This window comes from Camponotus floridanus, unplaced genomic scaffold (assembly GCF_003227725.1).
Source record: "Camponotus floridanus strain SB8 unplaced genomic scaffold, Cflo_v7.5 scaffold138, whole genome shotgun sequence".
In the NCBI taxonomy this organism is placed as follows: Eukaryota; Metazoa; Arthropoda; class Insecta; order Hymenoptera; family Formicidae; genus Camponotus; species Camponotus floridanus.
In genome coordinates, this window is record NW_020229257.1 from 54442 (window position 1) to 67265 (window position 12824).

A 12824-nucleotide genomic window follows, 5' to 3' on the forward strand; every position below is an offset into this window, starting at 1 on the left:
TATTTATTTATTACAATAATGGCTATGTATATAATTTCAAATAAAACTATCGCAATTAGCAAGGTGCTGAAGGTCATAAAGTAAAAAACTTGCTTAAATGTTATGACACAGCTTAATAAGAAAAGAAAATTATCATTATTTCAATATGACAAATATATGTGATATAAAGTGAGCACATAATATTAAATAAACCAAACAGGCATGAAATAAGATTTTGGCGGATTCTACATACATACATATATATGTGTGGGGGGGAGGGGAGGTGTAAGTATACACGTCTCTTAAAAAATGCAACATAGCACAATTAGAAAGAACAGACTTAATGAATGAACATTGCACACAATCGCGCGTTCTATTCCTATGAAATTGACCACCATAGTTATTTTCAAAGTACCGTAAAAATTTTCCTGCGTAAGAATTTTATAATAAAAAAGTGTCATTATTGTGGATCCGGGGCCAGTTTTGCGTATCCAAGCTTTTGAAGTACCTCCTTAATTTCGCGGAATACTGTTGGATCTTCGATCGTGCTTGGAATCTGAAAATTAAAGTTGACGGAATGTATTCGTCGTTGATGAAGATAAACACACTGAAAAAGGTTAGTGAAGTAAAATAAGTTTATTTTCGAGCCTAGAATTGACTAATCTCTAATAATTAAAGAACAATTGAGAAACAGAAAACGAGTTTAATTATATTAAATTGTAATAAAAAAATAACACAATACATTTATCTCTCGGTTCTCTCAATTAAAATTTCGATTATCGAGAAGCGTCTTTCGACGCGAAATGAACGTTTCGAGATTCGAGAAACAGGCATTCTCTTTGATAATATTTAAACAGTATTATTAAACATTAAATTATTATTCATTAATATTATGTTATTAAATAATTAATATTAAATAGTATTCTATTTCGAATTGTTTTAAAATAATAAAAAATATAATTACACATACGAAGAACATATTAAATCGTACAACGAAAAAGACATAATAGATGTACAGTAAGCGTCAATAATGCCTTAACATATAAAATTCGTCGCATTCGGGATTAATAATGACTAGTTATTATTAGTCTCGAAGACGACCAATTTCATATGTTAAGGCATTATTGGCCTACTGTACATTTATCTCTCGACCAACGATTCGAGATGCGTCGAGATTCGAAAGATAGATTCTCTTCTATAATATTCGAATTTTACCTTGAATAGTTTTGATCGCGCCAATGTAGCAATAGATTTACGGATTATTTTTCCTGAGCGTGTTTTAGGCAACGCGGTAACGGCAGCGGCGACCCGAAAGGACGCGATCGGGCCCATCATGTTTCTCACTCGAGTGATCAACTCTTGATTTATCTCCTCTTCATTGCTAATCGCGTCTAAGAAAAAATACCTTATTAATTTCCTTAGTAATTTTCCTTAGTAATTTTCTAGTTGCCAGATTAGCGAAATTGTATAACAATAATGTAGCATAACTTTTTTTAATCATTCGTATTTTTGATATTTCTTTAAGCCAATCGATAAAATTATAATTATTTATTTCTGAACGAATCGGAAAAAATGAATTATTGAACCAGTAATTTTTAAAAGAATAAAGTATATAAGGATATATGAAAATATGATTTGATTATAGAAGAAGAATGATATAAGAAGACAAAAGCAATATCCGGATAATACACAATACACAATATAAATGAAATAAACAATACACAATAAAAATGAAAATGAAAATGATATTTTTTATGCTCTAACAATCTGCGCCACGGTCTTTTAACCTTTCATTTTTATTATGTATTGATATAAGAAGAATGTAAATAATAAATTATTTATTTAATGATGCATTAAAAAACTGTAATCATAACGTGAAAAAAATTATCATTGTTCTTCAGAAGATGTCAGATTGATAAGATCAAATATTTTAATAACAATATTTTTGAAAAATCTTTAAATAGCAAATAATTAATAATTATAATTCGTTATTCGAGATTATTATACGAACCATTTCGTTTAATATAAAGGCACAACGGTACTTCACCCTTCGTGTGATCCGGTACACCGACAACTGCGACTTCTACAACATCAGGATGAGTAAAAATAATATCTTCCAGCGCAGATGTTGATATTCTGTGACCAGCTACGTTTATAATGTCATCGTCTCTCGCTGTCACGTAAACATAACCGAACTCATCAATATAGCCTGCATCCATTGTGTCGTAGTAACCCTGAAATTAAGATAATTTAATTAAAATTAAGAATTTTAAAATCAAAATCGACAGAGATGCACGCGACAATCTCGATCTTAAACATCGACTTTTCTTTGGCAAAAATATTCAGATTTAATTAAATAATATAATTAATATATTATACAATATAATAATACATATTAAGGGCATTTGAGAACGATCAAAACTTGTTTAATTTACAAAAAAGTAATTTCGATATTTTGAGCTACACAAAATGATTTTTAAATATGTCTAAGTGAAAATGTTGAATATATAAGAATAGCATTAAAATCTTTTTGAAACATCCTTGTTATATCATTTTTCTATAATCAAATCATATTTTCATATATCTTTATATACTTTCTTTCTTTTAAAAATTATTAATTCAATAATTATCATTTTTTTCCGATTTGTTCAGAAATAAATAATTATAATTTTATCGTATGATTTAAAGAAATATCCAAAATACGAATAATTAAAATCACCAAAAAAGTTAACTTTATATAAATTATCATAATTAAAATTCGGAAAGAGCTTGCTCTGCAAAAATCATTGATCAAAATATAATCAAACATATAAGAAAAAAAGTGAAGAGTAATTATTTTAATATATTAATATATTAATAATTAATATATTAATATCTAATGTTGAGAGAAAAGAACATAAAGGTATATAATTTTAATAGATATGGTTCTTTGCAATCTTTATTTTTCGGGATTTGCTACTGGATTAGAATTGAACGAATATTTTGTGCAAATTTTGGAATTTCTCTTTCTTTTTCATAAATGAGAGACGCAAATAAATGAGGAATTTGCTCTATAACATTGTTAATCTAGTTTGTGTAAAATTGCTTATTAATATACTTGCCGGAAATGTCGAGAAATATATTTCCTTAAATCTTTCGGGTGTTCGATAAAGAGTCGATATACATCCAGGCGGTAATGGCAATTTTATCGCGATTCGTCCGAGCTCATGTTGTGACGCTCTACTTCCATCTTCACGCAAAATGTGAACTGTATGATAAAAAATTTATAAATGATATGTATATACAAATCACAATTTGTAAATTTTTCATTTATAATCTAATCTTAATTTATAATCTAATCTTATATTCAAGATTATTTTAAATATGGTTTTAAGTCGGCAATCAAATGATATAATACTTCAAAATCGTACTTAAGATGATCTTGTGTATTTAATTGAATATAAAAAAGGATTATATAAATTCAGATTTAAATGAAAGGTTATTATTATAAAAAAAGTAATTTTGGAGAAAAAAAGAAAGATAAATAATATATTTAAAGAATTATATATATATATATATATATATATATATATATATATATCACATGTTATATGTATAATATCGATTACATTATGAATTTTATATAATTATACGATAAAGAAACTGTGAATAATGCTGAAAATAATTAAAGGCTCACTATTGTATCCAGGTATAGGAAGTCCTGTGCTGAACTTAGGCAAACTAGGACTATGACCGTATCCCATGCATAATGATGTAATGGGATGTCCGGTCTCTGATTGCCACCAGTGATTTAAAATTGGCACCTTAAATACTTTCTCGGCCCATGCTTTTGTTTCATAATCGCAAAACTCCCCAGCCACAAATATTGTTTTTAAGCTAAAAGCAAAAGACGAGTTATTTATAATAAATTTATTTCGATGAAAATATACACAATTTTTACAACGCGATATATATATATATTTTTTAATGAAATTATTCCGGAAAGATCGGCTATATTATTGTCTTTTTTAGTCACTATATGTGAATCGCGTTGTATCATAATTCGGCTTCATAATCGAAGGTAATTCAGATTTTCGAAACTCACGATTTTAACGAATACTTTTTTCCTAATAACGTTTCCGGATCCGCCCGTCTTATAACTCGTAAAGCTGTAGGTACACAAAATAATGCATTTATGCCATGTTGCTCAATGATTCTATGGAAAAAAAGAAACAAATATTTTTAAATTAATTAAATTATCAATGTATAACAAGAACCATTGGAAAAATATTATATTAAAATAAAATAATCTAAAAAGTAAACCAGACGCATGTAAATATATGTAATATATTATATATAAATATTTCATATAATATTTTATTTGCAAAAAAACTTTTGAGTGAATTGCACATGAAAATAGAAACTAAATAAATTGTTTTTTATAAAATTGTTAAGAGAAAATTGAAAAGCTGTAATACAACTCAAAGTAAACTGTGTGATTTTATAAAAAATTTAATCTTCCACAATTACAGATATATACAGATTTAATTTCTTCTTAAACTTATATTAGAAGACTTAGAAATTTTCTCTTTAGACACTTTTTTAAAGTGCTTTTCGATCCTCTAAAAGTGATCGAATAATAAAGGAAATTTATTTTATTCAAATTCTCACACGTTATTTTCTCACATTATTTTTAAAAAATAATATTTTAGTAAATAATATATCTCTGATGTAGAACGATAATTTTCAAACCTGAAATATTGACTAGCATTCGGTGTTCTATCGGGTTTCCCTTCGTACATTATGCTCGTCGCGCCGTACAAAAGAGGACCATAGCAAATATACGAATGTCCAACAACCCATCCCATATCGGAGGCTGCCCACCAAACACTATTTTCATTCATTCCGTAAACTACTTTTATGGTCCAACAGAGTGCCACCAAGTGACCACCTATCGGTCTTATAATTCCCTTCGGTTGCCCTTAATATCAAATATTTTTATCAAAATCGCGTAAGATATTATACGCAAATATTTAATCTTAAATAGAGCTCATAAGTTAATAGAGAAAATAGAGCTCATAAATAAAACGATATCAATATTTTAAAAGTGAAAAGAAACGATATAGAAGAGAAGAGACATATATTTTGTGATTCGATAATTTTTTCAAAATATAAAGGAATCTTTAGAGGAAAAAAAGTTTAAAAAAATTTTATGTACTGTTCTATATTCATATATTCCTAAAGAGATATGTCTCTATGTGCGTGTATGTGTTTCTATTTATTTAATACTGTATTCAAAGTTTTTACCTGTAGTTCCCGATGTGTACAATATATACAATGGATCATTAGCTTCAACCATTACGCATGGATGAGGTTTAGATTTCTTTATAAGCTCATCCCAGTCAAATTGTGACTTGAGCAATGGCGCTTCCCAAACATTTCTTCTTTGAAATATAATACATTTCGGCTTCGGTGCAGTAATCATATCCATAGCAGCATTTAAGATAGTAGTATATCTGCATTTAAAGATGCGTGTTAGAAGAAAAATGCAAAAATAATCTTTTATTAAAAGATGTGAAAAAACATAGAAAAAGAAACGTTTATGAAGAAATTATCTTTCGGCATTTGATATATTAAAAAAGAAAAATAAATTTGTTGACACTTGCTTATTTAACACTTCCGATTAATTTATAAAATCTTTAACACTTCTTATTAATTTATAAAATCTAATCTTGATATACTTATCGATACATTAACTTATCGATAAATTTCCTGTTAAAAATTAATTATAAATTTACAAAATATAATCCCAATAAACTTATCGAGAAATACGATGAGACATACTTAATTATTTTGGATGGTTCTAAGCCACAGCTCGCGGCAATAACAACCTTTGGTTCGGCGTGATTAATTCTAGATGCCAATTCATTCGCTGCAAAACCTGAAATGTGTATTTTCAAATATAACATGGTAATCATAATATTTTTACTACCAACATCTCATATTTTTATGGAAACAATAGAATGATTCAAAGAAAATATTTAACAAATTTGTGTATTTCTAAAATTGAAAGTATATATATATAAAGAAATGATCTTAATTGCATCGTTTTCTATGTGAAACTTTTTCATCCTCTTATCTTTTTATTTTTTTATATTATTTTACTATTTTAACAGAGCATTTTTTACGTTACGGAATAAAATATTTTACTATATCTAGTCAGAAAATTAAATAACTTAATTATCATATAACGTATATCTCGTTATTACCTCCGAAGACCACCGAATGAATCGCCCCCAGTCTAGCGGTGGCCAAAATCGCGATTATAGTCTCAGGGATCAGTGGCATATAGATGATCACCTTATCTCCTTTACGTACACCTAGCTCGGCTAATGCACCCGCCAACAAGGATGTCTTTTCTAAGAGTTCGTTGTATGTTACTTTGCGTATTATTGACATTTGAGGGCTGTCGTGTATAAGGGCCACTTTCTCCCCATTCCCTGCATATACATGGCGATCCAATGCGTTGTAACAAGCGTTCAATTCTCCACCAACAAACCTGTATTTACAAAAAGAATCTCTCGCATATTGTCCCGGAACTATTTCGATAATTACAAGTCCGCTTTAGTCAATTAAATATTTTTTACAGCCAATTAATTATCTTTAAAATTTTTTAAATTTCATCGAACAAAACATTCTTTTTTGAAACATAAATTCAATCTCCTGATTTTGATTAAAATAATTGAAAGTAAATTCTTCATTGAAACTTTTTTGCTTAATCTAGAATATCGATTTTTTTCTTGAGATAAAAATATATATAATAATACATATATATATATATATATATATATATATATATATAATACATATATATATATATAATACATATATATATATATATACTATATATAAATGTATGTATATATAAAATATTCTAAATACCATTTCGTAAATGGCTCGTTAGAATTATCTAGGACTTTCTGCCAAGGTGTGCTCCAATCAATACAGCTGCCGATCTCACCCCAAAACTCTTCCGGACATTCCAATGATTTCTTATACGCTTCTTCGTAGATAGAGCACTCGTTTCGATGAAGGTTCATAATGTAATCTTCAAAGGAGATAATAATTAAGATAACGCCTTGTCGCGTACAAAGTACACCCGGAAGTTGCTTTGAGCTTTGACAACATTTTCAATTTCCGAATTATCTTAAACTTAATTATACATAAGAAAACTATATTATGCCTGTCAAACTTTTCGATTAGATTTTAAAAGCGATAGATTTTAAAAGCACCAACCTTGATTTAATTCGGTTATAGATTAATCTCACGTCACGATTGTGCAAATCTTATCACGATAAGATATTATTAAGCTAGCACGACTCACATTCAGAGAGATTCGTCAGTGCAAACCTTTCACACTATTCACAATTCGCAATATATTATTTGTAATTTATTGTTCCTTAGTTGGTCGTATTTCGACTAGTTTTAGTAACATTCGATGGTATAAGAAGTTCACCAAAAAATAAAATGAAGCACGATGAAGCTAATAACAAATGTAACGCGACATGATAGATTGATTCTAACAGTTCGTGTTCTTTGAGATTAGTAAGAAAACTAGTTAGCGGATTAGTTCGATTAGTAAATTAATACTAACGACGAATCGTACATGACGAGTCGAATTTATACTCAACATTATTTGAATGTTAATTACATGAATGCTAATTACATAACGTTATCGCGAGTCACGATTCACAAAAACGCATAATTTAACTAGCTTACGTTTGAAATATTTAACATATTCAAATATTCTTACTTAAAGTATTAGAAATATATTAATTTGTGAACTATTACGATCATTTTTATTAAAAGCTATCATATCACAATGTAATATCATATTAACAGTAATATCATATTAACAGTAAAAATTAAAAATATATAAATTCTTAAGCATTCCTCTAAACTTTTATTCATTCTACTTGTTCTATTGTCGTTTTCCTTAAGAAATTTTTTTCTCTTTCTATACTTAATCTCTTTTCTCAAAAATTTAAAATAAATTATTTGTAATTATATTATTTGTTGACGGCTGTCCTCAAAATAATAAAAAAAATAATTATAACAAGCTAAAAAGCTACGTCTCCGTGCTAAATTCATGTATCAACAACATTAATATATATTAAACATAATAAAAACATAAATAACAACGTGCATTTCAGCATTTTGACTATTCTTAATGTTATAATTGCATATAAAATCAAAGATATACCGTACGCAATGTTACATTCAAAAGGCAAATATAATTATATATAACAATATAAATAAAAAATAATATATAATAATATAAAATTTATATTATTTGTTATTTATATTATAAATAACAAATAATAATATAAACTTATAAACATATAAACTATATAATAACATAAATTTACATATATAATATATTATATGTAAATTTTTATCATGTTAAACTTAAAAAAAAAGTATTATTGTTAATTTATATTGATTAAGTAAAAAAGTACTCCTAATTGTCTTAGAAATATTTTTTGACTCATAAATAAGTTCCTGTAGTCAAAGTCTAAAGTTTTAGCGGTCAAAATTTCCATAATCAAAGTCTAGAGTCTTTGTAAACAAAGTATACGTTTAAAATAGTCATTTTTTATGTCAAGAATGAACTATAATAACTCAAAAATTATAATAACTCTAATAAGAAATTATAATGCAACTATAATACCGTAATGAACTTATTCTTAAGAAAATAAAACAGTCAAAATTGATAAAAAAGCTCCGCAATATCTGATTATTGTAACTGATGACAACACAATCAATATATTGAAATAGTTTTAATAATTACTACAAAAAGAAAATCCAAATAGCTAGTTACTGATACAAAAACTGGTTCACATTTTTCATTGATATAAATCGTCGGCATTTTATCTTTCTAGATTCTTTTCTAGATTCATTCTATTTTAGAAATGATTTTCTTTTTATACAGCAGTTAATTTTTTCTTTCAGAATTTTTGTGTTAATTATCAGTAGCTCTTCTTTTGTTTTCTCAAAGAGCAATATTTGGGCGTAAGTCACAAAATCCAGCCGAAATTATTGCAAAGAATGCATGAAATAAATTTATACTTTCGAATATTTGCTGTACATACGTAATGGGATTCACTTTAAAGCCTACGGTACACGATACACGATTTTTCCTACTGGTTTTGTTAATAGATTCGATACGTGCTGTTTAGCGAGGTGCTCTGCTTTCTCCAATCATAAGAATGCTACTAGTTTTGGCTTCACACGTGCAGATTTATCTTAAGTCTGCAGCATACAAACGATTTACATAATGGTTGCATTCCGAAATTCAGCCAGTACTAAAAATCTATAATATACGTGACATGTATTATAGATTTTCAGTACTGGTAGTGAATTTCGAAACATAGCCATTAAAATTTAATGAAACATTATATATTCATGATCGTTTATTTATTATAAAAGAATTAATAAAATTTTTGAAATTACGTTTCGTAATAGGTTAAAAATTCCATCACTTTTTATTTAAATATATACATATTCAATTATTATCATTATAATTTTAAATAAAACACATTATATATGTATATATCTTTATATTTGCCTTTTTATCTTTTTTCTTTATTCTTTTTCATTTTTATTTTTTTTCTTTATCATTTTTATCTTTTTTCTTTATTCTTTATCATTATTTTTTTTTTTTGTAAATGTGATTAAAAATGTATCACCCGTCAAACTTATCGTACAGCTAGTATCACATCACATAATAAAAATAGCAAATCTATTACCAAAAACTAGCATGTTAGCATGCGCAACAGCACGTATCACGCAACATTTCAAGTTGTATAGTCAATATGACTGCTAGTAACATGTCTCGTATGTGATCTAGTACGAAAAATCATACCGCAGGTGTGCTATAGACTTAATATATTCTTAATATAAAATGGCGCTATCAAATAGGACAGCAATCAGAGACATAAGAGATTGAATCAAATATAAAAGATTATAAAAGATTTAAAATTTAATTTATGTTATTTTGTTTAAATGTTACGAGAGATAATGATAGGGAGCTGATGACACATGAAATAGTTGTGGCCGACCTGTCGATGTTCTTTACTCGATATGAATAATTCATTAAGCCGCAATCGCTTGCCGAAGGGAGCTTTGATAGCAATTTTTTATATATCGTTTTTCTTTGGCGGCGCGTGTCACCCACATGTTTATTTCCTTGTATCGTGAATTACGGGATTTCGTACGATGCTACCCTAATATCAGCGTCGATATATGTCGCACGCGAGAGAAAATCGCAGAGAAACCATCGTATACTTTCACCCTTGGTTTCATTCCATCTCGTCTCGTCCCGATTCTTTACGTAACCACGTATCGCCGCACAACGTTCTTTGCACATCCCCGTGAGACCACCGTGATATTTATTCGTTACCGGAAAAAACACGTAACGCAATGGGTAACGATGATGCCGGACGTTTGGGATCTCAGCTTCACTCTTTAAGAGACGCGTGAATTTATTTTCTTTCTTCTATATTTCTCAATTAAGAAAAAAAATAATTCCTTGCACGTAAATCATTTATACGATAGGGAAAATATACTGAAATTGTAAAGACACCGGATATCTTAGAACATACATACATGCAAAATTTTCCAGTGATATGTATGAAATATAGAGTAGTACTAGTACTACTTTTTAAATATGAAATATAGAGTAGTAGTACTTTCAACTTTCAGTTAAATTTTGTGACGAAATCCACTGTTTCTTCATTTACAGCTCCTATATTAGCAATTAATTGAAAGAAGTACTTAGTTTTAGAAAAATACGTACAAATGTCTTTAAGTGTCTAACTTTTGTCTAATATGTAATAGACATAATTAATAATAGAAACAAATACGTAATAACATGTAAAAAAATAAATATAATAGTTTTAATTATTAAAAAAATATAAAATATCAGAAAAAATATAATGAGAACTTTTGCAGTACTTTAAAGGAATATTGTTATTGTTATATTATCATTACATTTGTGAGAGATACATATTTTGAAAGTAATAAATGCCGCTTTTCTTATAATTAATTATAGATCTCACGATTGTAAACGTTGCTAATGAGTGAGTGGTAAGTGAAGAAACAGCGGGCATAAGGTATGAAATTGGCGAAAATTATGCAAGAAAACAACATTAAAATAAATGTACACTTTATATCGGATATTCGCTTACGTGATGGAATTTACTTTAATATATTCTTTAATGTATTTTTAAATATGAGGTGGTGATGTCAGATAAGATAATAACCAGAAAGGTAAAAGATAGTTGATTATAAAAGATTTAATTTAATGAGAATATTTTTTTATTTTTAAATATATTTTTATTTTAAAGAAATGTGTCTGATTTCTTAAACTTAAAATTTACTATCATAAAATATTTTTTTCTAGTTGTACTCTGCATATTTCATTATGTGTACAACATTTCAACAACACAAAAAGAGAGACATAAAAGAGATCAATTAAGATAATATAATTATTTCAGGACTTATATTTGATATCATTACATTTGTATGTCATGCTTTAGAAGATGGGGAAATCAATAAAAATCCTTTGGATACAATTTATACGAAAGGAAGGGAAAAAAGGAATAAAATTATATAAAATATTGCGTGTAAAGTTGAAAGAAGAAAAAGGTTGCCACAATTTAAATTTTCTGGAGATGAATATTTCACCTTCATGTTCTCCTCTGCAAACACCTTACGTCCTTCGGGGTTTACGACCGAGAAGTTCTGAGAATGTATCAGGTTGTGTGGCACCTTATTTCAAGAAAATGGAGAGTTACGCAAATCGGAAACAACATTATTAGAGAGAAGCGAGTCGTGACAATTGCTAGTAGACTATGAGCGATTTTGAAATTCAATTTATTTCAATCCTTATTATATGTATTGAAGTAAATGAGTAAGAAGACTTAATTAAATATGAAGAGACGAAAGTTTAATTTTTTAATTGATTATCGAATGAAGATTTATCTCGGCCATTAAACGAAATCTGGCGTACATGCAACTTTTTTAACATATTCCGTATAAAAATGTAATATCGTATTCCACATAATAACAGGTAGTCCACATAGTAACAGGGCTGTTTTGTAATATAATATGACATCTGATATAAACATGTATAGATAGATCGTTTTATTTTCAAAGGATATGCTTGTAATATTTAATTATTTTAGAATGTTTTTAAATGAGATATATATCTCATATATTATTACTACGTATTTTTATCAAAATAAAATTATATTAATATTTTAATAATAATATTACAATATTTTTGATATATATATATATATATATATATATATATATATAAATATAATGTTTTTAAATATGCATATATAATTTTTTAGTTGTGTATAGATACATATAAAATTATTTTTATCACTAAATATTTCACATAATTTACAATATTACAAATATATTACAAATATTATATAGATTATTTAAATAAAAAACTAAATCTCTTTTAATTATCGTTTTTAAATATTTCAATATTAAATTATTTAATATTAATTTTTAATATAAATTTTTTTATGTTAATTATATTTAATTCATTTTATTAAATATCTGTTTAAATAATGAATTAAAAAATGAAAATTATAAAGCTACATTTTGTTGCCGAGGTAAATTTTATTGTTAACGTACAATATGCGTTTATATTTTAGATCAGTAATTTTATAGTATTTTGTGGTACAACAACAAGTAAATAAATGTACAAGTTAATTAAAAATGGATATGCATAGATTGCGGTATTCGAAAAAATACACAGATCTGCCGATTGTTTGCATTATCAA

General features: G+C 27.1%; 1 protein-coding gene across 3 annotated transcripts in view; it reads right to left on the bottom strand.

Annotated features, from left to right (window-relative positions):
* The window catches only part of LOC105248076 (acyl-CoA synthetase short-chain family member 3, mitochondrial), a 22200-nt gene continuing 9376 nt past the window's right edge, over positions 1-12824 (bottom strand). The window contains exons 1-12 of one of the 3 annotated variants that reach the window (XM_011252651.3): positions 7255-7603; positions 6901-7066; positions 6228-6517; positions 5803-5899; positions 5266-5474; positions 4711-4939; positions 4064-4174; positions 3656-3855; positions 3081-3226; positions 1991-2213; positions 1195-1370; positions 355-535 (exon numbers count right to left, since the gene is read on the bottom strand). In XM_011252651.3, the coding sequence (XP_011250953.1) occupies positions 440-535; positions 1195-1370; positions 1991-2213; positions 3081-3226; positions 3656-3855; positions 4064-4174; positions 4711-4939; positions 5266-5474; positions 5803-5899; positions 6228-6517; positions 6901-7058 (1935 nt within the window). In that variant the 5' untranslated portion in view covers positions 7059-7066; positions 7255-7603 and the 3' untranslated portion in view covers positions 355-439. Of the gene's footprint in view, positions 536-1194; positions 1371-1990; positions 2214-3080; positions 3227-3655; positions 3856-4063; positions 4175-4710; positions 4940-5265; positions 5475-5802; positions 5900-6227; positions 6518-6900; positions 7067-7254; positions 7604-12824 lie in introns of those variants that run through there. The other 2 variants (XM_011252650.3, XM_011252652.3) reach the window with 2 other exon arrangements.